The sequence below is a fragment of the Hyperolius riggenbachi genome, chromosome 3, assembly GCF_040937935.1.
Source record: "Hyperolius riggenbachi isolate aHypRig1 chromosome 3, aHypRig1.pri, whole genome shotgun sequence".
NCBI lineage: Eukaryota > Metazoa > Chordata > Amphibia > Anura > Hyperoliidae > Hyperolius > Hyperolius riggenbachi.
In genome coordinates this window covers 452,682,513-452,708,470 of record NC_090648.1, presented here as the reverse complement: position 1 = coordinate 452,708,470, position 25,958 = coordinate 452,682,513, and the positions used below count along the sequence as shown (strand labels likewise).

The 25,958-nt window shown below is 43.9% G+C and overlaps 1 protein-coding gene across 19 annotated transcripts in view; it reads right to left on the bottom strand.

The window, feature by feature from the left end:
* DGKI (diacylglycerol kinase iota) overlaps positions 1–25,958 on the bottom strand; it is a 599,247-nt gene that overhangs the window by 154,362 nt on the left and 418,927 nt on the right. For all 19 annotated transcript variants that reach the window (XM_068277868.1, XM_068277875.1, XM_068277871.1 and 16 more), the window contains 3 exons: positions 23,171–23,271; positions 3,614–3,693; positions 334–372 (listed from right to left, as the gene is read on the bottom strand). In XM_068277868.1, the coding sequence (XP_068133969.1) occupies positions 334–372; positions 3,614–3,693; positions 23,171–23,271 (220 nt within the window). The remainder of the gene's footprint in view (positions 1–333; positions 373–3,613; positions 3,694–23,170; positions 23,272–25,958) is intronic.

The following is a 25,958-nucleotide window of genomic DNA, read 5'->3' as shown; positions in this document are numbered from 1 at the left end:
TCAAACCACACATCAACTATGTAATTATTTGTATTGCTGTATGTTCTAAGTTTTGAAGGTCTCATGTATCTATGCTTCCCACTTTGTACTATATACAGATGTTATCCCTGTATAAATAATAAATCAATAGATTTAACAGCACCAACCAAGTAACAAAATAGGGGCCACAGTGAATGAAGCTGTATCCTGCATAATTAACTCTAACTATATGGTTTATGGCAAATGGATGCAGAATTAAAACTGACAGCATGTTTTCCCTCAATATCAGCAATGACACACAAAGTATGCACGACTTCAGCTAGTGACAAGCGTAATCTGTCATATCTGACATACCTGGCAGTGATCTCTGTAGGGTGTCACAGAATGAAGATCCTAATGAAGAACAAATGTCAATTTGACATTAAAGTGGGATAAAACTCTGACATAACATTCAATAAAAATGTGTTTTCCTACTTTACCCAGACAGTTACCGTATTTGTTTTTATGCACAAGTAATATTGTCTGCTTACAAATTGCAAGGTCCCAAAGTACAGTTTATCTGCTCTGAAAGCTGCCATTGTATTTTATTGCATAGCTGCTGAATTTATATATTAAAAACTATCTAGTGATCACTTCTCAGCTACACACGTATTACAAGCAGAGAGAGATAATTTTCGGTGCTTTGCTAATGTTTACCAAATGTATCTAAAAAGGAATGTAAACAAAAGATAATGTTATCACTGAAGCAAGAAGCTTTCCACTGAAAAAGCAAGTGCTTTGTTTAACTGAATGCTGTTCTGCTCCAAAAATCTGTTTGTGTTAGTAGATTTTATGGTGTTATTAATATCTTAGAGCAAATAAGAAATGATGAGTTTCACACCATTCTAAAGGTGGCCATACACTGGTCGATTTGCCATCAGATCGACCAACAGATAGATCCCTCTCTGATTGAATCTGATCAGAGAGGGATCGTATGGCTGCCTTTACTGCAAACAGATTGTGAATTGATTTCAGCATGAAATCGATTCACCATCTGTGAAGCTGCCGCTGTCGCCGCCCTGCACCACCCCCCTCCCCCCCCCCCCGCATACATTACCTGATCCGGTCGACGCGACTCCCCCGGTCTCCGCTGTCTTCTTCTCCACGCTGGGCTCCGAGTCCGGCAGGCTTCACTGAACTTCCTGTCCGGGGGAAGTTTAAACAGTAGAGGCGCTCTACTGCCGGGACAGGAAGTACAGTGAAGCCTGCCGGACTCGGAGCCAAGCGCGGAGAAGAAGACAGCGGAGACCGGGGGAGTCGCGCCGGCTGGAACATATGTCTTATCGATTTTTCCCAATGATTCCCAGCAGATTCGATCACTGCTACAAATCGAGGCCCCACTGTGCTTGATTGATAATGAGTTTGATGTTTTTCCCCAAAAATCAGTCAAAGCGGTCGATCGCCCCAGATGGGAGATATCAACTGAGGGTTGGGAGCTGCGGTAGAGTAACAGCCCATAGCAGTGCACTGCCAATGCACAGTGCAATGCTGCAATTTGAAAGATTTTTAATAGATTTCATACTGAAATCTTTAAAACATACATACCTAGTGTGAGGCAGGATTCAATGCATCTCTGATCAGATTTAATCTGAGAGGGATCGACCTTCTGGCCACATGTGATGCACCCTATGGGCTCGATTCACAAAGCGGTGCTAACCCAGTTAGAGACTTTAGGCGTGATAACCATTGCACCACGCTGGTGAAAAGCCAGTTTAGGTGTGATAAGTTTAGGTGTGATAAGTTTAGGTGTGATAAGTTTAGGCATGCTAAGTTTAGATAAGTGTAGATAGCGTGCAAAGTCCCGCACGCAAAGCAGCGCCATTAAACTCTATGCGAAGTGCACCAGACTTTGCTAGCGCAAAACTTTTGATCAGCTGTGCACTGCGGTGCTAACCCAGTGGGTGCTTAAACTTATCATGCCTAAACTTATCACACCTAAACTTATCATGCCTAAACTTATCACACCTAAACTTATCACACCTAAACTTATCATGCCTAAACTGAGTTTAGGCGTGATAAAGGGCTTTTCACCAGCGTGCTAACTGTTAGCACCGCTTTGTGAATCAGGCCCTATAAGTTTATGGGCACCTTACTGTTCATGGCTTCAGTTTTCCCTCACTAATCTGCTCTCCTTGTCCAACCATTACAAGGCTGGTGCCCACTAATCCTGCCACCAACATCACATGACAAGATTTAGTGACAATTGACCAATCGGAATAGCTTAGTGAGGGAGTCAGGAATCTAGCACACTTCACAAACACCAGTGGCGTAGCTAAGAGACTGTGGGCCCTAGTGCAAGTTTTACATTAGGCCCCCAAGCACTCTATGCATAACAATTGATACAGCGCACCAAAACCTGTTAATGGCAACCACAGTGTCAGAGGTGCAAGAAGGGGATGGGAAACTGTTTGTTAATGATTACTACTATTTAAAGCATCTATAGAAGTGATTATTACCAGCACAGGGCCACTAGAGAGCTAAAACTGTGCTTGAGGGAGGGCCCCTCGGGGCCCCTTTGACCCAAGGGTCCCGATGCGGTCGCTACCTCTGCATCCCCTATTGCTAGGCCACTGAGAAACACCTCATCAAAGGTTTCCAAGAGCAGCTGTTGCTACACGTTCACAGAGACGGGCACCACCAGTCACAAAACTTAGCTCTTTATTTGAAAATCATTAAAATGACATTCAGTTAAAAATTGGCTGCGGCCAATTTAACTGAATGTAACTTTAATGATTTTCAAATAAAGAGCTAAGTTTTATCACTGGTGGTTCCCATAGATACTAGTGGAATCTACCTCTGTGGACTTGCAAGGCAACTGGCCACTTGGTAATGTGGCTTTAGGCATTAGAACACAGGAGAGCCTTTGTTCATGTGCGCTCCCTCACACAGTCTGTTGCTACAAGTTCTACTTACAAGTAGTTGTCTCTTCAGATAACATAATTTATTATTATATACTCCGTATACATATTGCTCATGTCTAGCACACAGTCACTTTAAAGTGATCCTGAAAGAGAAAAAGTGCCCCGGGGATTACTTACCTCGGGAGGGGGAATCCTCTGGATCCTAAAGAGGCTCACCCCATCCTCCTTAGTAGAGGGGATACAGTTCTGGCACCCCTGAAAGTCTTCTTGTCAGCGCTTGCCACCACTGCGCGCATTCGCACTAGCAACTTTCCCTTGGACTCTGGCGGAAATAGCCCTGCCAGGTGCAGTTCTGCGGAATGTTCGTTACTGAGAGTACTATGCAGAGAGAGAGATATTGCTTGACATTTGGAAACGACCATTATCTCCCACAATGCAACAAGGTTGACAGACAGGAAACTGCCAGGGCCGTGGCCTTGATATCACACTTTGGGAGAGGTTTCAATACAATATCAGCCCCGCAGACCATTCCCGATGATCTATATGAGAAAAAGTAACGATTTCTCAAGGGAAAGGGGGTATCGGCCAATAATTGGAATGGAGTTCAATCCTGGGTTAAAGTTTCTCTTTAAGTTGTGGCAAATTTCTTTTGGGAGTCATAGACCACATAACAAAGAAAAATCCTACTACTGCTTCACCAAGTAGGTATCATTGAATAGATAGATGTGGCTCACCTCCTGTAGGCGGTCAATATACATGCGGCAAGTCTCCAGGTCACAGTCTCCTCGTACCACAATAATTCCAAGAGGAATAGCTGAGGGAGGAAAGAATAATGTTACCGATATACAGAAGTATCAGCAGGCGATAACACAACTCAGAAGAACAAGGCCCCCTTCAGCAGAAGTCCATGCATATATGTACACAGTGTGTGCCTGTCATAGGGGCCCAGCCAGGCCTGGCATTACCTTACAGGAGCCTATAGGCACAAATGTCCTGGCACCTTAGACTTTGCCCTCCATGAGCCTACAGCCCCACCAAACTGCACTGCAATGTGTTGGCCGGCCAGGCTGTCACTTCTCCCTTACTTCTCTAGCATTAGATAGCCAGAGATACCCTTAATATTAAGTAGCTAGAATTGCCCCCAAGTATTAGGCAGTGAGAGACAGAGGTGCCCCTGACTGAAGGGAGATCTAATCAGTGGGATGCCAAGAGCTTGGCGAGTAACCTCTCAGTTACACTCTCATCAAGGAAGGAGGGAGAGAGTCACTCTGGGAGTGAGCCGCCTTTCCATCATCAGCCGCCTGTAGGCACGTGCCTACAGTGCTTTATGGTAAATCCGGCCCCGGGCCCAGCAGTGCAAAGGTCCTGTGAACCCTACAACACAGCCAATAGGTGCATGCCTATATTACAACAGGGGGTCTATTAATAATAATCTGAACATTTATATAGCGCTTTTCTCCAGTCGTACTCAAAGCGCTCAAGCCACTGGGACGCGCTCAGGAGGCCACCCTGCAGTGTTAGGGAGTCTTGCCTTGAACTCCTTACTGAATAGGTACTGACCCTAGCCAGGATTTGAACCCTGGTCTCCCATGTCAATAGTACACTATTCAGCCACTGAATATTAGAGCAATGAAGGCTTCCCATGCACACAGGAGAAAGATTTCTGACAGGTATGGATGGGTAGCTCTTTACTTTTCACCTATTCTGGCCAGGTAAAGTCCTTTATCTTTATAGCTACAGTAAAACCATATGTACCTGGCAGCATACAGATTAACATGAAACTCAAAATCTCAATCTCAAAATATTACCAAAATCACAGTTTCAGAGTACCATGCAAGGCTGTTTCTAGGCATAGGCCTTCGAAGCATCTGACTTGAGTGACACCTAGTGGTCAGCACACCCTTTTATTTTGAACTTGCTGTTACCGGTATACTGAGGAGGAATCCAGCAGGAGAAAGTGAGAACTCCCTTTAAATATCCTGTCGTTATCGTTATTTAAAAGCCTAATAAAAACATTTTTACGTAAAATAATTGAAATAATAGGTTATATGATATGAGGGTAGTTTTTCCAATAGAGATACCTAAAAAAAAAAACCTGAGAGACATTCTAAACCATTCTCACTCTGGGAAATGAAACCATATTTATTACAGGCCCACTCTGCCTTTCTCTCCATTGGTTACCAATTACCCAAAGGTTTCAGTTTAAACGTATCACGCTATCATACAAAGCTCTACACTAGCCGTCACCTCCATACATTTTCTCATTAATCTCCAGATACTTCCCCACCCGGAACCTTCGCTCCTCCCAGGAGACCCTTTTCTCCCTCTAGCTTGGTCTCCTTCTCTCACTCTCGCATCCAGGACTTCTCATCCAGGACCCCTCTCCTTTGGAACTCTCTCCCACAGCCTGTCCGTCAATCGTACTCTGAAAACACACCTTTTCAGACAAGCCTATAAGATGCTATAGGTAGCATTGGAAGCTCACTGCCTCATCCACAAACCCCTGTGTGTCATTACCTATTGTTTCCACCCCACTACCCTCTAGATTGTAAGCTCTCAAGGGCAGGGGTCTCCTCCTAGTGTTTCTTATTTTGCAGTAATTTACTATATGAACATGTATTAATTTTAGTGATATCTCAATCTACACATTAACTTTGTATGTATTTGTATTACTGGATGTCATGACTGTACAGTGTCTTTAACTTGTATGTGGGCGCTATATAAATAAAAATAATAATAATTGCTGTGTGAGTTGCCATGGAAATCTCTCCTCCCTCCTCGCCCTTCATAACACCTGTGACAGCAGACACTGAAAGATGCACAGAGGTTTCCACCATTCCTTGTGCTATCTAAATCCAACACAGAAGACTTGGCAAGAGTCAAGCCCTAATATTTCCAAGCATGCTTTATTAATATTGAGCTGTAAAAACGCTTCAGCCTCAACATCCTTGCAGCACTTCTTCCTTCATATGTTTGGATGAACTGCCTGCGTGACCCCAGCCAATGGCATCTGTCTAGCGCTCCCGAGGTTCCCTCAGAAGACTGTGCAAGAGGCAGAGGCCACAGGGAAGATCCGCCATCCTACCCCGAGCCGATAATACTCCTCTTTCGCTTTAATCTTGTCCTCAGCGCACGGTCCACTGATCTCACAGCACCCGTTTTAATCAGTCTTGTGCCTGCCATCTCCTCCTCATTGTTATTGGCAAGCCTGGAGATGAAGGCCCTAATTGCTTTAATTAGGACTGAAATTCAGCGAGAGGTTAGCAGGAAAGCAGGAGACGCGCCCTGAGTTCAGATGAGGGGTTTTAATCTGGAGAACAAGGAAGGAAACAGGAGGAGAGCAACAGAAGCACCTCTTTTCAAATCTTCATGTTGTTTTTTTTTTAAAGCTAAACAAAAGACACGATGCGTAGAAAAAAAATCACATTACAAGAGATCAATGGAGAGTAACAGATTTCTGCATCTTTCCCGTTCACACGTAATAACTGGAAGATGTGCTGCAGCATATGGGCATTTAGCACAATGAGCGTCTGCAATTCTATTTTAGGAGATGTGTGTCTGAGGGAGCAGATGTAAACCCCGCCCTTCATTTACTCTGCGCCCCATTTTAGGTGCTAGGTTTGGAGAACAGTGGAGAGGGCCTGTATGATCTAGAAAACTTGAAAAGGAGTTATTCAATATTGGGTAGTAAAAATGTTACTAGGGCTATATCAGATAACTAAAAGGCAGGGCCGTTTCTTGGGCAGTACGGGCAGGGTGACCGCCCTGGGCGCAGACCAGCAAGTAGAAGAAGGGGGGGGGCGTAGGCAGAAGGACATAACAGTTAGGGAGCTAGTGACGCGCGGTGCAGCCAAATGGAAGAAGAAACAATATTACCAGGGCGATAACATTCTTTGACTCCTCCTGGGCTGCCTGCGACAGACGTCAAGTCATCATCACGTCACCACCGCGTCCTGTAGGCTGTCAGTGCCCATAGAGGAGTCGGCTTTCTTTTGTGTTTTCCTGGTCCCTGCTTCCTCCTGTATAAGCGGCTGGTCACTAGTAAGTAGGTAGATCTACTTGTGACCTGTGCCTTTGTGACTGTCCCTAAAGAGTAAGGATTCCCGAGTCCACAGGGGGGCACAATTTTTACACCCTTGCCCTGGGGGCAATTTAATCTATAAACTGTCCTGGTTTAGATCTGGAGATATGCTTGGCCAGCCCAGCACCTTTACCCTCAGTTTCTTTATATGTAGAAAATGTGAGAGGTGTACTCATTTTTTTGAGAGATCCAGAGTTTAATCCCTAATTTTTCTAGTCTTAGTGGTTATGACCTGGGCTCTTTTCCATTTTGAATTTTTATTCAAAACGTCCATGTTTGTTTTGATGCTGGTGGGCGGTGGCTGTAAGGGGTGTGTGTTTGTCATTACTCTCATGCCTCACTTCCAACACCGGTACAATAAATATTACATGACCATCCACAGGCTCTGGTCACATCAGGAGTTCCTTGACGTGAGACACATTACTATAAGTCCGTGTCATTCTATAACAAGCAAAAAAGCAATATCTTTAGAGCCCATTACCTAATCATAGCTGTATTTGGGTGAAATGGGAGATATGGGTGTCGGAGGTGCCATGGAAGTTTGGGTGACCCCTAGCTGGTTCAAAAACGCAGTTTGTAAAGCAGGCAGCCCTGGCACCTTCTATTTTATCAGGCGCCTCAGTGCCTAATTTTCCCTTTATAGTCATAATGAACACGGTAGCCTATGGGTGTGTGATATGTGACATTTATAGCAGCATAGATAGCGCAGTGGCGCCAGGGAAATTCGGGGGTGGGAGGGAGAGATACTGTATATGGGATTTGGTTGGAATTATGCATGGGTGCAGGGTTGGTCATGGTTAGGCATCAGCGGGGAAGTCGATTATGGGGAGAAATTGGTAGGACTGTGGTTTAGGGTTAAGTATTTATGGGGAGGGGGTCAGTTAGGGTAAGGCCTCGTTCACATCAGGGCCGTTTCTGTGCGCTTTTCACAGCGCACTGCCCTGTGCGTTCAGCAAGGTATTGATTTTTCCATGTAACCAAATGTAGCTGGTTCACATCTATGCGCTGCGCTGAGCAGCGTTACAGAAACGTAGTGTTGCAGGCATTTCTGTGCGTTGAGCTGGAAAGCGCACAGCAATGCAAGTGAATGGGTCCGCTTTTTTAGCGCATAGAAGCGCGTACAAGCGCATAGAAGCGCATGCGTTTTTTACCCCTAATTGGAGAAAAAAATACATTTACATACAAAAACAAAGTTTTATTGACAACTGTTGCTGGTACAACAAGCAAAACGTGCTTTAAAGAAGCGCAGCGCAACGCACAGAAATGCGGACGAAAGCGCGCACAAGCGCATGCGTTTTTTACCCTGCGCTTTAACACGTTTTTCAGCGCAGCAGATGTGAACGAGGCCTAAGGCATCAGTGGCAGGGTCGTTTAGGATTAGGCATTGGTGGGGGTCGGTTATTGTTAGGCATCTATAGCATAGTCAGTTAGGGTTAGTCATTGATGGCAGGGTTAGTATTAGGCATCGGTGGGGGGAGGGCTCGTGACATTAGGGGTTAGGTTTAGTATTAGTAGAATATCAGTCAAATTTACTTTTGGAATTGCTTAATATCTGTAATTTTACAGATATTCTAGCAGCTATTTCCAGCGCTCTGTTTGCGTGTAGCTGTATTTGGGTGCTTCCCGGCTTTTAGTGTGTTCTTGGTGAGGCAATTGCCCGTGTGACACGAACGACATCCTCAGGGGAATTCTGTAGGCTATACAATGTCGTCAAATCAATCCGTTCCTCCGCCATCCTAATATTTCCACAAGGGAACCGGAGGAGTAACTGGGCATAAGCAGTTTTTCATCGTTAATCAAAAGGAACTGGCGGAACCCTGCTTGTGTGCGACATAGAAACAGTTCCATGGACACCCATGTAATTGCACAAGAGTCCCTCAGCAACACTACGGCTCCAGAAAGGAGAAGGAGGAGGAAAAAAAAACAACAACCGTACTTGTACCTCTCATCTCGCTATGAATAATGAGCACAGGAGATGAACACGACTCTATTAAACTGTTATCAGAAGTGTTGATTAATGACTTGCACCGTCACCCATAGCGGGACTTCATTACGTGGTGAACACTGGCAGCCTGCGGAGAAAGCAGCGCCTCAGCTGAGTTTGGTACATGCGACGAAGCAATTAAGTTGTGTACGGCTGCGGGAGGGAGGGGAGGAGGTGGCGGGGTAATGGAACTTTCCTCAGGGTTTTTAAATCTCTTATTATATGTTGGGTCTCTCTGGGGCTGAACCTGCTCAGGAGAGTGCGACCATTGTTCTGCGTTCGCTTAGTGCTGACTGGAGCCACGGCGTTCTGCATTCATTACTGCTGTCTGGACTGGGGCGCCGCACAGATCATATGCATGATGCATGAGTGGAGATGGTGCCGTGATTTATGGGTGATGGGTTTCACTAAACTTTACGCGCAGACGTTGCAAACGGCACATACGGCAAAGACCGCCGGGATGATGATTTAAATGAGGTGTTTACGTTTCAGCGGTGATTTGGCTAAATGATTTTATGCCTGGAATCATAACAATCAACTTTTTTGCTAGTTTTAGGACTATAAAAAATATGGATTGAGGCTTTTCAGAACAATGCGTTTTATTTCTGCAGTAATGAGCCAACAGACTAACTATTGTGTTTTCAGTGATACTGAATTATTACTGGAGATGTTCTGTATGCGGGGAGTGAATGTAGCCACCTCTCTGCAATATGGCTGGTTGGTTAAAGAAGGACTCCAGGAAAAGTATGCACATTCATAAACACAGCAAACCTACATTGTGGGTCCTGGCAAACAGGACCCTATATAACTTTACAGATAATTAATGCACGTAAAGTGCTAGGGCAGTCTCAGTGTAAAAACGTGTCCACTCTTCAACTCGACCGGTTTCAGCCCACCTTAGATTACCCCTGACGATGGCACAAGGATGAAACCAGTCGGGTTGGAGAGTGGGCAAGTTGTTACACTGAACTAGCACTTCGTGTGCATTGATTATATATGAAGTGATGCAATAAGGCCCTGTTTGCAAGGACCCACAATGTGAGTTTGCTGTGCTCGAGAATGTCTTTATGCGTACAATAAATACTTTACACATGGATATAGCATCTGATACCACATTATTTGTCCACCTGTAAGCGTTGTGTGCTAGGTGGCTACATGAAACAGATATTCTGAGTGGAGGAACCTCAGATTGAGTTTATTGCTGCAGCGCTGAGGTCTTGTTGGATATTTGTATGGACCTTTGTGGATTAGGAGCCTCTGGCAGTGTTTGACTTTAACCTCTTGAGGACCGCAGTGTTAAACACCCCTAAAGACCAGGCCAATTTTCACTAAATTGGCCACTGCAGCTTTAAGGCCAAGCTGCAGGGCCGCACAGCACAGCACAGCACACAAGTGATTCCACCCCTCCCCCCCCCCCCCTTTTCGGTGGGGTCTGATCGCCCCAATTGTTTATTTTTTGTTGCATAAATATTTATGTTATTATTATTATTTTTTTTAATAAAATTTACTATTTATTTATTTTGTTTAACCTGAAAACCCTCCCTCCCCCCAGCCAGCCTATGATGCGATTGGCTGTCATAGGCTTCAGCCTATGAGAGCAAATCGCTCTCCTGTGTGCCAGGGGGACAGTCGTGTCACACGGCTGTCCCCAGTACAGCGCTGCTGCAGATCGCAGCTCTGTACTTAGTAAAAGTCTAACAGTCTCCCGAGCGGTGATCACCGCTCGGAGACTGAAGGCGGGGCGGAGCTCCGCCTCCCAAGCAGAAGATGCCTGCGTGCAATCTTGTGCAGTAGCCAGCCCCAGGACTTGATGCCAATTTTGTCTTATTTGACGCCAATCCTGTCTTATTTTCAGGGAAACACAGTATATTTTTGCTCATCCATTATGTCTTGTATGCATAAACAGTAGTTTCCAAAAACACAGAAGACAAGGGGTGTAAGTTACTTCTTATATTGTCCAACGATGGCCAGAAGCCAGAGCATGGACAGGACCATTAAGAATCTTAGTATCTGCAGCTAACAGTCATTGCTGGGGATCATGGGAACTTTAGACCCGTACCCAACAGGCAGGAGATGGAATCCCCCCCTCCCTTTTTTCAACAGTCCTGCTGCTAGCAAGGTGCAAGTGCAGGTGTGATGAAGATGTAACTGGGGATAGGGAGGGGCTTGTCTTTTGTCCAAATATCTTTACGCTTAAAGGGAACCAAGCACCACTTTTTTTTTTCCTGGTTTCTAATAGCTATAGGAGCTGGCATGTCCCCTCTCCCCTTCTAGCTGCCCTTATTTATCCAGTGGAAGGTGTGAATATAGCATCTGTGACTTCTCTAAACTCTTTGAAGTACTGTGTCCTGTCACTCCGCCCCACTGCTGATGAAAGCTTTTGTTTGCTGTCTGCTAATGTGTGCAATATAATTGAGGTAAAATTGAAGTTATTTGTAATAATAAGCCACCTTATTGGAATGCATTTTTATGTGCTATTGAGATGCCCGGGGGTGCTAAAAATAGTGCTTGGTTCACTTTAAAAGGGTTCTTTTTCTGGAAAAAAAAAAAAGTTAGGAGGTATGGCTCTGCAGTCACCTTTTAAAGGGAACCTAAACTGAGAAGGATATGGATTTTTCTTTTACAATAATACCAGTTTCCTGACTCTCCTGCTGATCCTATGTCTCTAATACTTTTAGCCACAGCCCCTCAACAAGCATGCAGATCAAGTGCTCTGACCAGAGCCGGGACAAGGTCCTCCAGCACCCAAGGCTGAGACACCAAAGTGCGCCCCTCCTTCCCTGCCACCCGAGCCATCAAACACTGATTGCTATTAGACTAAGAGGCGCCACAGGGCCCACAACCTCCCCAACACCTTAATATCTAGTTATCTGGCTTGCAGTCACTGCCATGTATCCCCTTTTCTTATTTCTTTCTGCTTCAAACACAATTAGGAATGACAGCTGAATGAATTCTGCGCCCCCTCCTACACTGCGCCCTGAGGCTGGAGCCTCTCCAGCCTATGCCTCGGCCCGGCCCTGGCTCTGACTGAAGTCAGACTGGATTAGCTGCATGCTTGTTTCAGGTGTCCCGCTGAAACTGCCTTCCAGGCGGGGGACACGGACAGACCACCTCCATGTCTGATTGTGGACAACAGTCACAGGGAAAATCAGATGGGTAAATATCCGCCCAGAGCCAGGACAAGGTCCTTCAGCACCCAAGGCTGAGACAGCAAATTGCGCCCCTCCATCCCTCCCACCCCAGCCGTCACCCACTGATTCTTATTAGACTAAGAGGCGCCCCAGGGCCCCCCACCTTAATCTCTAGCTATCTAGCTTGCATTCACTGCTATGTATGCCCTTTTCTTATTTCTTTCTGCTTCAAACACAATTGAGAATGACAACTGAATGAATTGTGCGCCCCCTCCGACACTGCGCCCTGAGGCTGGAGCCTCTTTAGCCTCTGCCTCGGCCCGGCCCTGTATCCGCCCCCCTCCGCTTCTCTAATGACCTCTGATTGACCACCCCGCACATTTCTCACTCCCATGTGCGCGCCGGCAAGACTTTTTAAAGGGAACCTAAACTGAGAAGGATATGGATTTTACCTTGTAAAGTAATACCAGTTGCCTGACTCTCCTGCTGATCCTGTGTCCCTAATACTTTTAGCCACAGCCCCTGAGCAAGCATGCAGATCAGGTGCTCTGACTGAAGTCAGACTGGATTAGCTGCATGCTTGTTTCAGGTGTGTGATTCAGCCACTACTGCAGCCAAAGAAGCAATACCAGTTGCCTGGCAGTCCTGTTGATCTAACATGAAACATCCATATCCCTCTCAGTTAAGGCTCCCTTTAAGAGCTGCCTCCACCCTATGAAACTCCCTCCCACCCCCTCTCAGACTTGCCCCTTCCTTTAACACCATCAAGCAAGCCTTCAAAAAGAACCTTTTTTTAGGAAACCTAAACTGATTCCCCCAAAAAGAGTTTTTCTTACCTGGGGCTTCTACCAGCCCCTTGCAGCCACCCTGTGCCCGTCCCTGGACAAACCGATCCTCTGGTCCCCTGCAGAGAGTACCTTTTGGTAGGATCTCCCTTTCTGTCAGGCACCCCATATTAACATTGAATGTATCCCTATTTATTGACCAGGGCTGCGTAATATGTTGTCGCTTTATAAATACAATAAATAATAGGAATGATCATAATATCCATGTTTTGAGATTCCTCCAGTAAGCACTGTGCAGTCCTCAATGTGTAAGCATTCAACTGTGTATGTCTTCTATACAAGGAAATGTGTGTATGTGTAACAGCAGCAGTGCTGCATAAATACTCTGAAACATTGCTTGAAGCAGTAATAAAAAAAGAAAAATAATAAAAGTCTTTACAACGCACCATAAAATCAGTCAAGGAAAAAAGCATCTTTCTGTGCGTATCAGGATTGCTTCATTATTCACAGTATGCGTAGTGCTGTGTTCAAGTTCCCAAGTCCCTTCTGCGAACTCATATCAGCACTGTGTCTTCTTACCATAACTCAGAGCTCAATCCCAAACCACTGAGGAAAACACCCAGGAATAGAACTTGTATTGATGAATGGAACTCTTTTACAGCACACAGTTAAATGAGCAAAGGAAACCAACATCAGATTGTGTGTTTCAGGATTGTATCTTGTCCATTGTAACTACAGCACAATGTAACTGTAACATACACAGGCAGATCCGTTGCTCGGTACAGGCCATCCAGGCGAAGGTCTCTAGTGGATAGAATGCAATATTGCACCCTATGGGCTTGATTCAGAAAAGGGTGCTAAGTGTTAGCACGCCAGTGAAAAGCCACTTTGCATGTGCTAACATGCTTTGCACGTGCTAAGTAGTTAGCACATGCAAACTACTTAGCACCGTAGTTAGCACATGTAAACTACTTAGCACCGTAGTTTTTTTTACAAAAATCAGTGTTTCTTAAACAAAGAAAAGGAACATGTGACAGAATATGCAGTGTAGCAGTGCGCCTACTAAATTTTCCAACAGTAGCTTCAGCATCAATTATCACTGTGGAAGATGAGAGGTATTGTGAACAATAATATAATGATTGTCACGTGAAAATATAGAGCTCAGATTGAATTTAAATTTCCAAATATTCTACCTTTTACAAGATCATAATTAGCAAGACCAGGGGTATCTAACCACGCAGCTTATCACCCTAGTTAGCACGGTGCTAAGTAGTAGTTTACATGTGCTAACTACGGTGCTAAGTAGTTTGCATGTGCTAACTACGGTGCTAAGTTTGCATGTGCTAACTATGGTGGTAAGTAGTTTGTATGTGCTAACTACTTAGCACCCTAGTTAGCACGCCCAAAGCCTTTAGGCGTGCTAACTGGGTTAGCACCGTTTACTGAATCGAACCCCATGTATTATAATTCAGATTCTCACAGATATTCACTGAGGCCTGGAACCCACTACAAATTGCAAATCGCTAGTACAATCGCTAGCATTTTTAATAAGCGATTTGTAAGCGATTTCATGAGCGTTTTCCGCCGCTTTTGGGAGCAATTTTAAAAAGGTAAGCTTTTTGCCAGCGATTGTGTTGCGATTTACGATTAGCGATTTTAATTCTGATTGGTCCTTTCAATGTATCATAATTTTATTTACAGTTTGCAATCGCACTCAAATCCCTATGTGTAGCGATTCATGAGCGATTTGCCAGCACTTCAGTACATTACATTGAAGCGCAAACGCTTTCAAAATGCTGCATGTCCTGCGGTTGCGACTTTGCTAATCGCAATCGCTACTGTGGAATTTGTTACATTTATTTACATTGGCAGAGCGTTTAGGGAAAGCGCTAGCGATTCAAATCGCTCCCCAAACGCTCAAAAAATCGCTCTAGTGGGTTCCAGCCCTGGGAGGTATTTCTCTACAGAGATTCAGGGCCATATGCTATTCACTTTTTCACCTGAGTTTTCTTCTAGGAGATCATTTTTCACATTCAAATTAAAATAACTTTCTAGCACTTTTCAACTAAAAAACTATGAACAGGTAAATGATAAAGCACTATCAAAATTATTTTGAGCATTTTTATGCTTTCTGGTGGCTTAAATGCATTTTATTGACAAATTTAAAAATTATCACCCAGGAGAAAACTCAGGTAAAAAAATTAATTGCCTATGGGCCTCAGTGAGAAAAGGTGCACTCTAGAGATGCACTATGGTTTTTTTCTCTACAGATATTCATTGAGGTTTGGTCTACTACAGAGATTCAGTGAGATGTGATACTATATAGAGATTAAGGGCTCGTTTCCACTGTAGCGGTGCGGAATCGCCTGGATTCCACAGCTGAAGAAATCGCATGCGGCTGCGTTTCCCCATGCGGATTTACCCGCGATTTTGCATGCGATTTCGCATGGCAAAGAGCCAGGCGAATTTAACCATGTCACTGCCTGTGTAAAGTTCCATTGCCTTTCATGCGAAATCGCATGCGAAATCGCGGGGAAATCCGCATGACAAAGCCGCATGCGATTTCCCTATTGAATGCATTAGCGGCGATTCACCCGCATTCCTGCCGCACGCGAAATCTGACGACCCTGTCGTGCAAAAAAAACGCCACCGCCGCCGCACACGTGGAAACAGCCCCATCCACTAACATTGAGTATGCGAATCCGCATGCAGTGCCCACATGCGGATTCGCTATAGTGAAAACGAGCCCTTACAGTGATTTGTTACTCTGCAGAGATTCACTGAGATTTGGTCCGCTAAAGAGATTCAGTGAGATGTGGTGCTCTTAAAGTGAACCAGAGACTAAGCACCCTCGTGTATTTTACCATATATATCAGTGGGAACATTAGTGGAAACCCCTACCTTGCTCTCTGTTTCATTCTTCACTGCTCAGCCTGCTTCTAATCAGCCCTGATAAAATTCCTGACTGAGCATTCAGTCTGGCTTTGCTCAAGAATCATTATAGCTGAGTCTGTCTTCTGTGATGTCTTTTCAAGCCCAAGCCTGCCCCATTCTGGCTCTGCTCAGGAATCATTATAGCTGAGTCATTATAGCAGAACCAGACTGAATGCTCAGCCAGGGATTTTATCAGGGCTGCTAAGAAGCAAGCTGTGCAGTGCAGAATGAAACAGAGAGCAGGGTAGGTGTTTTCTCTAATGTTTCCACTGATATATATGGTAAAATACATGAGGGTGCTTCATCTCTGGTTCACTTTAAGCCCCATCTACACCATACATTTTTTTGTGCGATTCGATTTGATTCGATTCAATCCAACATGTCTGATCCGGATTCGATTTGCCATTGCCAAACAATGGCAAATTGAAACGAATCCCGATCGGACATGTCGGATTGAAGCAAATCGAATCGATGAATCGAATCGAATCACACAAAAAAATTGTATAATGTAGATGGGACTTTAAGAGGTCCAGTGACATCTGGTGTTCTACATAGATTCACAGTGATTTGTTTCTCTGCAGAGATTCAGTAAGATCTGTGGCTCTACAAAGATTCACTGAGATTTTGTGCGCTACACATACTCATTGAGGTCTAGTACTCTTTAGGGACTCACAGAGATTTGGTTTTATACAAATGCTCATTGAGCTTTGGGAATCTACTTAGATCTGACCTGTGATTTGGACATTTCAAAGCAGCTCTTTACATATCTGTGTAGTACAATCTGATCTATAATACCCAAGACAGATGAGTAAAAGTGCCCAGACATCAGGAGATTATGGGCAGATTTGAAAAAAAATTTGAATCTGGTTAGAGATAAATTTGTCTGGCCGTCAAAGCTGCCCATATACTGCAGGCCGACTCCCGTCCGATTTCAGCATGAAATCTTCAGGGAATCGGCTGTGCCCTGTAGCTGCCCCCCAATGTATAAATGTAACCCCCCCCCCGTGTGTGCATTTATACATTACCTGTCCTGGGGCAGACCTCAACGCGGTCTCTGTAACCTCCGGGCAGCTCTCTGTCTGACATTAGATGCTATGTGCAAGTGGCGTATATGGAGGCCACCCAGAGGTTACCGACCCCGTGCAGAGGCTGACATGGGACAGGTAATGTATAATGCACACAGGAGGGGGGGCACATTTATACAGCAGCGGCGGGGGTTTCGTAGTTTGTTCCAAAATCGGCCGCCGTACCACCGTACACCTGAGCCACCAACTTCGGGCTGACATCTTGCACCGGGCACGATCGACTAACGTGACCAATTTTGACCCGAAAATTGGTCGTATCGTCAATCGGGCCTGCACTTGGTGGCACTCATTTTAAACCAATTGGATAATAATAAACGAATTGGTTGGTCGATCGGCCACCAAAGTCACCTGATGTATGGGCACCCTTACTGTGAGCAGACCTGATCATTTAGTTGCATGTGGATTATTATTAGAGATTACACTCACTCAGATGGGAATTGATTGTTAACGTATAAACTACAGGCATGTTCCTAAAACACAAACCTTGCTTAAAAAAGAACTCTCTGTGATAACTGTACTGGATGGTTTTGTCTACCATTCACCATTGTCAAATGTTAAAGGACAACTGAAGTAAGAAGAATATGGAGTCTGCCATATTTATTTCACTGTAAACAATACCAGTTGTCTGGCAGCCCTGCTGTTCTATTTGGCTGCAGTAGTGGCTAAATCACACCGGAAACAAGCATGCAGCTAATATTGTAGGATCTGACAATAATGTCAGAAACACCTGATCAGGTGTTCAGGGTCTATGGGTAAAAGTGTTAGAGGCAGAGGACAGTCAGGCAACTCGTATTGCTGAAAAGGAAATAAATATGGCTGCCTCCATATTCTTCTCGCTTCAGTTGTCCTTTAAAGTAAACCATCAGTGGGATGCCTCTGGATATTTCAGAGGCTTCCTGGACCCGCCATCGATACTAAATACTCCCCCATTATACTAAATACTACTTCATTTATACTAAATACTCCCGCATTTATACTTAATACTCCCCCATTTATACTAAATACTCCCCCATTTATACTATATACTCCCCCATTTATATTAAATACTCCTCTTATACTAAATGCTCCCCCATTTATACTAAATACTACCCCATTTATACTATATACTCCCCCATTTATATTAAATACTCCTCTTATACTAAATACTCCCCCATTATACTTAATACTCCCCCCGTTTATACTAAATACTACCCCATTTATACTAAATACTTCCCCATTTATACTAAATACTCCCCCATTTATACTATATACTCCCCCATTTATATTAAATACTCCTCTTATACTAAATACTCCCCCATTTATACTAAATACTCCCCCATTTATACTAAATACTACCCCATTTATACTAAATACTTCCCCATTTATACTAAATACTGCTCTTATACTAAATACTCCCCCATTTATACCAAATACTCCTCTTATACTAAATACTCCCCCATTTATACTAAATACTCTCCCATTTATACTTAATACTCCCCCATTTATACTAAATACTCCCCAATTAATACTAAATACTCCCCCATTTACACTAAATACTCCCCCATTTATACTATATACTCCCCCATTTATATTAAATACTCCTCTTATACTAAATACTACCCCATTTATACTAAATACTCCCCCATTTATACTAAATACTCCCCCATTTATACTAAATACTCCCCATTTATACTAAATACTCCCCCATTTATACTAAATACTCCCCCATTTATACTAAATACTTCCCCATTTATATTAAATACTCCCCCATATTATACTAAATACTCCCCCATTTATACTAAATACTCCCTCATTTATACTAAATACTCCCCAATTAATACTAAATACTCCCCTATTTATACTAAATACTCCCCCATATTATACTAAATGCTCCCCATTTATACTTAATTCTCCCCCATTTATACTAAATACTCCCCCATTTATACTAAATACTCCTCTTATACTAAATACTCCCCCATTTATACAACATACTCCCCCATTTATACAACATACTCCCCCATTTATACTAAATACTCCCCCATTTATACTAAATACTTCCCCATTTATACTAAATACTCCCCCATTTATACAACATACTACCCCATTTATACAACATACTCCCCCATTTATACAACATACTCCCCCATTTATACTACATACTCCCCCATTTATACTAAATACTCCCCCATTTATACTTAATTCTCCCCCATTTATACAACATACTCCCCCATTTATACAACATACTACCCCATTTATACAACATACTCCCCCATTTATACTAAATACTCCCCCATTTATACTAAATACTCCCCCATTTATACTTAATTCTCCCCCATTTATACTAAATACTTCCCCATTTATACTAAATACTCCCCCATTTATACTAAGTACTCCCCCATTTATACTAAATACTCCTCTTATACTAAATACTCCCCCATTTATACTAAATACTCCTCTTATACTAAATACTCCCCCATTTGTACTAAATACTCCCCCATTTATACTTAAAGGGAAACTGAAGAGAGAGGTATATGGAGGCTGTCATGTTTATTTCCTTTTAGACAATACCAGTTGCCTGGCAGCCCTGCTGATCCTCTGCCTCTAATACTATTAGCCATTGCCCCTGAACAAGCATGCAGCAGATCAGGTGTTTCAGTGGTTCAGACTTATAAGTCTGATCTGACAAGACTAGCTGCATGCTTGTTTCTGGTTTTAATCAGATACTACTGCAGAGAAATAGACCAGCAGGGCTGCCAGGCAACTGGTATTGATTAAAAGGAAATAAACATGACAGCCTCCATATACCTCTCTCTTCAGTTCCCCTTTAATACTCCCCCATTTTTACGAAATACTACCCCATTTATACTAAATACTCCCCAATTAATACTAAATACTCCCCCATTTATACTAAATACTCCCCCATTTATACTTAATACTTCCCCATTTATACTTAATACTTCCCCATTTATACTAAATACTCCACCATATTATACTAAATACTCCCCATTTATACATAATTCTACCCCATTTATACTAAATACTTCCCCATTTATACTTAATACACCCCCATTTATACTTAGTACACCCCCATTTATACTAAATACACCCCCATTTATACTAAATACTCCCCCTTGTACTAAATATTCCCCCATTTATACTTAATATTCCCATTTATACTAAATACTCCTCTTATACTAAATACTTTGTTCTAGTGAGCATGTGCAGATCTTACTCGTGTATGCCCAGTCCGCAGCCAAGAGCGTGGCCAAAAGATGAAGAGGGACCCTGCGTAGGAACCTTAAAGGGAAGGTTCAGGGAAGATTTAAAAAAAAAAAAAAATCAGCATCCACTTACCTGGGGCTTCCTCCAGCCCGTGGCAGGCAGGAGGTGCCGTCGGCGCTGCTCCGCAGACTCCCGGTGGTTTCCGGTGGCGCGCCTCCGGGCTGTACTGCGCAGGCTCAGTAGTTCTGAGCCTGCGCAGTACAGCCCGGAGGACGTCCGATGACTTCAGCGCGCCGCCGTGAGGCGCATTTTGGAGCGCAGAAGAAGCCCGACCTGACCGCCGGCCTGGCCAGGTCGGGCGCACCACCGGGAGCTTGCGGAGCGGCGCCGAGGGCACCTCCTGCCTGCCACGGGCTGGAGGAAGCCCCAGGTAAGTGGATGCGGATTTTTATTTTTTTTAATCGTCCCTGAACCTTCCCTTTAAGGATCCAGAGAAAAACCATTGTTCAGTTTATGGGAAGTATGAATTACATGCTTCCTTCTAAAATCAGAATCCCGCCATATATTGCCTTATTGATCAGAGCCACATATTAAAGTGGATCCGAGATAAACTTTTACTCATTGCTTAATTGTGTTCGTTTCATATAATTTGTAGGGCATTCCTTAAAGTGGATCCGAGATTAACTTTTACTCATTGCATAATTGTGTTCCTTTCCTATAGTTTATAGGGCATTCCTCAAGCCAAATACTTTTTTGTTTTTGTTTTAATACTCTAATTCCCTATAAACTAAATAAGCCCCACCCACAGTTTTCAGAGAGCCTTGGCAGTAGCAAGGGCTCATGGGAGCTCAGTCTGGGCAGGAGGAGGGGGAGGTATTACTAGCCAGAGATTTCAGAGGCAGAGGGGAGGAGGGAGGAGGAGGGGAGATTAGGTTTTTTTCAGTCTGAGTGCTGATGGTGCAGAAAAGCCTGCCTCTGTGTAATGTTTACAAACAACATGGCTGCTGTCATTGTATCACAGGAAGAAATAATCATATTCTATTAAAGCAGTATGCAGACAGATTTGCTGTTTAAACCATCTAAACTGTACATAAGATATATAGACAAGTTACTTGTTATAATTAGTTTTTCATCTCGGATCCGCTTTAAGCCAAATACTTTTTTTTGTTTTGTTTTAATACTCTAAATCTCGATAAACTAAACAAGTCTCGCCCACAGCTTTTCACAGTGCCTTGGCACTGTAGCAAGGGCTTAGGGGAGCTCAGTCTGGGCAGGAGGAGGAGGAGGTTAGTAGCCAGAGATTTCAGAGGCAGAGGGGAGGATGAGAGGGGACTGAATTTACACACAGGCAAGCTGATAGCATCTCCAGCCCTCAACCTGTGACAATGTGACAAACAGAACATGGCTGCCCTCATTGTATCACAAGGATAAATAATCATAAACTGTTGAAGCCGTTTGCAGATAGATATGCTGTGTAAACTATCTAAACTTTAGATAAGATATATAGACAAGTTACTTGTTATAGTTAGTTTTTCATCTCGGATCCGCTTTAAAGAGCGTATGCAGTCTAAATGTTACACTCTATGGATCCTCTTCTAACATATATAATTACATGCCGGATCTTTCTCCTCCAACTCACTGCTGATTACATTGTAATCAAAAGACCCCCCCCCCCCCCCCCAACCCCACACCTGCAGAGTGCTGAGCAATCCTCCTTTTATATACTTAATTAGTAAAGGTGGCCATACACTTATAGATTTGCAACAGATTCCACCATCAGATAGATTTCTGTCAGATGCCTGTCAAGTCGAATCTGACAGGAATCTATCTGATGTGTGCCACAAACTAGGAACAGATTTCTAATAGATTTCAGAATGAATTCTATTGTAAATGTATCTAGATGCATTATTGGACCATTAGATCCAATGCAACTCTATGGGCCATGGATCTGCTACCAGCAGCAGATCGACCTAGATCTTCCATCCTGTCAGATAGATCAAATCCATTTAGATTTAATCTGAATAGGCTTTTTTAGTAAATCTGAATTTAGATTTTTTAGTAAAGCTGATGCTAGAAAAAACAAGTCACATACTTACCTATGGAGAGGAAAGGCTCTGCTTCATATAGAGCCTTCCCTGTTTCCTTTTGGCCCCATAATTCCATTGCACTCAGCCCATTGCATGTATTCAACCAACTGGTGGAATACACCTTTAGGGACCCTCGGAAGACTTCAGGAGCACTTGTGTTTATGCAAATGTATGTACATTTTAATGCAAATATATGCAGTTTGAAAATGGACCAATCAAGTTCCACTCAGGTTTCAATTGATTGGTCCGATTTCAAGCTGTATATATTTGCATAAAAATGTACATACATTTGCATGAATTCAGAATTATTTGCATATCATTGATCAACCCTAGTGCACAGTAAGGAGCCAACCGTCTTAGGGAGCACGGGGGAACACAGCTGCTCCTGAAGCCTTTCCGAGGGCTCCTGGAGACAGCCAGGGCCGGATTTGTACTTTTTACTGCCCAAGGCCAACTATCACCATCTGCCCCTAGACCAACAGCATCTTAAACTCCGCTAGTGAAGTATAGGCAGGTATTAAAATTGCAAGCTCCTTGGCGAGCGACACATTCGGTGAGTGACTGGCAGCTTAGAGATCACTGTAAGTGCCTGATCGCTGCCCCTTCATCCCCTGAGTGGCAGATCCGGATGTTAGTAGTCGCCCGCCGCTATGTGCAAACTCTGTGTAGCAGGATGATTATATTCAGCAGGCTAACTGCTACTGAAATCCTGCTGCCCACAGCCACCCCTTGTTCTCCAGGCGCCCTAGGCCATGGCCTTTGTGGCCTTGCCTGAAATCCGGCCATGGAGACAGCACTTGAACCAGGACACCGAGAGGGGACAGAAAAGGCTCAGTAGCATCCAGAGCCTTCCCTCGCCATAGGTAAGTATCTGACTTTTTTTTCTAGCTTCCATTTTGCTTTAAGCGCAAACACAAACTCATCCTATAACTGCAGCAGTGCCACCCACGCACTCAAATCACTTTCATTGACAGTCAAAATGCAGATCAACTTATTAACTTACAGGCTTCCCGGAGCTTGTCCTTGTCGTAATTCAGTCCCTCGTACTCGTGCAGGCGGATTCGATTCACTCGGATACGCAGCCGATCAGGCACTGAATGTGGGCTGCGGGGAGGAAATGAATCACAAGGTGGCCGTGAGTCTCCCGCGTGCGGCTTGCGAAATATGTCAAACAAAAGATAATCTCCATGACTGGAGAATTGAGATAAGAGTAATATGGCAACACATCACTTGGCGGAGTATTACAGGGATGAAATATTCAAACCAGACAAAGGAGATAAACCAAATTATGAACTGTAATCACTGGGGACAGATTAATACAGCAGCCACTGCAAGGCACGAGGCGCAGCAAGCAACAGGTTGTTTCTTTAATGAAAGCGGATCTAAACTGGAAGATCGGAAAGGGTCTTAATATCGTACAACCGAAAATCAGATATCATATTATTTTTAGAGCTCTCTGGAGAAATTAAGACATCTAATTGGCTGCTACGGGCTACAGAGTTATTTGCCCTATACTTCTTTATAGATCACTGCATGAAAATACATAGGATTGCTTCTAACAAATTTACAGATGTGCTCCAGTGTAACTGGTGCACAGGACCTGAGGACGTGCCAGGGCTGTGGAGTCGTACAAAAATCATCCAACTCCGACTCCTCAGTTTATGAAACCACCTACTCCATGTACCTAAAATCGCTCCGACTCCTCGACTTCGACTCCTTAAAGGGACTCTGAGCACCTCTCAGGGGCATGCCTTTAAGCCAGACGACTTCCAACAAAGTCACGCTATGACCCCTCTGGAGGAGCCTCTTGCAATGGCCATGTGTGTCACTTCCTCTTCCTGCTTCATTAAGTGATGCACTTCTCTAACAGAGAACACAGGGGTGACCCGGAAGTTATAACATAGCCAAGATGGCAGCCGTGATTTGTAAATTGAAATCGAACAAAAACGGAGAACGGGGATTCAGGCAAAACAAATGAAAGAGGAGAGCACAAGCTACAGAATAGTATGCATCTTTAAGTACCCATGAGAAGTGCTTGGAGTCCCTTTAATCTAATACTTGCCAGGGCTGTGGATTCAGGGCCGGTTCTAGACTTTTTGATGCCTGAGGCCAACTTGTGAGGATGTGACCCCCCCGATTTGGAATGATCGCATAGTACCCGACCAACAATTTACTCTGCTTCCTTTAATGTTCTCACATGACCTGCTGCAGCTCAACACAATAGCACACTGGCTGGCTGTGAGTCTGTGACAGACAAACTGCTCACCCTCAGCCACTCCATTTCTCCTCCATCAGGACAGCAGTGCCTCCTCCTCCCTTCTGCTGTGCAAGTCAAATGAAACACTGCTGCTCTCCTGCCTCACCCTCCTCACTCACTGTTAGACTCCTCACACAGCACAACAAGCTGCTTTTCCCCAATGATGACCTCTTCACCTCACTCTCCTCTCGCTTCTTCTGCTGCTCTGCCTGCATTCTGTAAGGGTAAACTCAGTACAAACATGCTGCCCCTGTAATCTCTGCACCTGATGCAAATGTTTCACCTTGCTTCAATGAGAGGCCCTGTGTGGATTTGATACAAAAATCATCTGACTCCTGACTCCTCAGGTTTTAAAACCACCAACTTCAGGTACTCAAAATTGCTCTGACTCCTCGACTCCGACTCCACAGCCTTGGTACCTGCTTTAAATTCACCGCTTTCAGGGATTGACCTAAAAGAGGACTAAAGGATAACTGAACTACAGAACCAGATAAAGGGTTGGGCCCCCCAAGGAGCAATTTCAGAAGCGCTTTGGAATCACCAGCTATCCCAAAAGTGATAGGCTAATGAAAGGCGATTGGGGCGATTCAATAGGAGCGATTGCAATTTCCCCGAATCGCAATTGCGGGTCCTGCAGTGTTTTTGGAGCGTTTTGCTTCAATATATAATACAGGATCACTGCAAAATCTCTTTTCAATCGTTCTAAAAAAAAGTAATTTAACCACGCAGAAAAAAAACGGTAATCGCAATCGCCGTACAAATTGCTAGCATTACATTTAAAAGCGCTTTAAAAGGACCAGAAATTGCTCCAGAAAATGCTACAAATCGCTAAAATCGCTACAAGCGCTTAGCAACTGCGATTTTGTTTTGCAGTTTCTAGTAGCCGCAGCCCTTACGTCTCAGATGCATTAAAAAAACAAAAACATACCAGCTGAAAACCTCCAGTCATTACATGCCACACTCCCAAAGCCACAACCCTGTCATGCAACCACAAAACCACACAAGTGTTTTTTTTTTTCTTGTTTTTTGTTTTTTTTTATACAATATTATAGCCAAGCTTGTCTATCACGCGCTATGGTGGTGAGGTCTGTGTTTTTGCAGTTATACTGAATCAGAAGGCGCTGCGATGCAGTAAAATGCCTGAGCCCTATATGTCTCTGTGGATCTGCAGCAGTAAATCTACAATGTAACTCCCAGCAGTGATAAACTCAAAATCTGTCCATGCAACAAATAGCTCTGACACTCTGCTCCTCACAAGTTACAACATTAATTAAACATACTACCCCCCCCCCCCCCCCCTCATAAAATAGTAACACGGACACACCTCATTAGAAACGGTCCTACCCATGATAAACAGGGTTACAAGCAGTCTAGTGTTCTTCATATTGCTCCTGCCCAGCTGAGAAAAATGATAGTGAATCAGATTTACTAGGGAACCTCTAGAGATCTCGAAAACCAACTGGGATATCATAAGTGGCTAGAATTTAGGAATTTAGTACTCTCCTGGGTCACATTAGATCATACAAAAATGCTA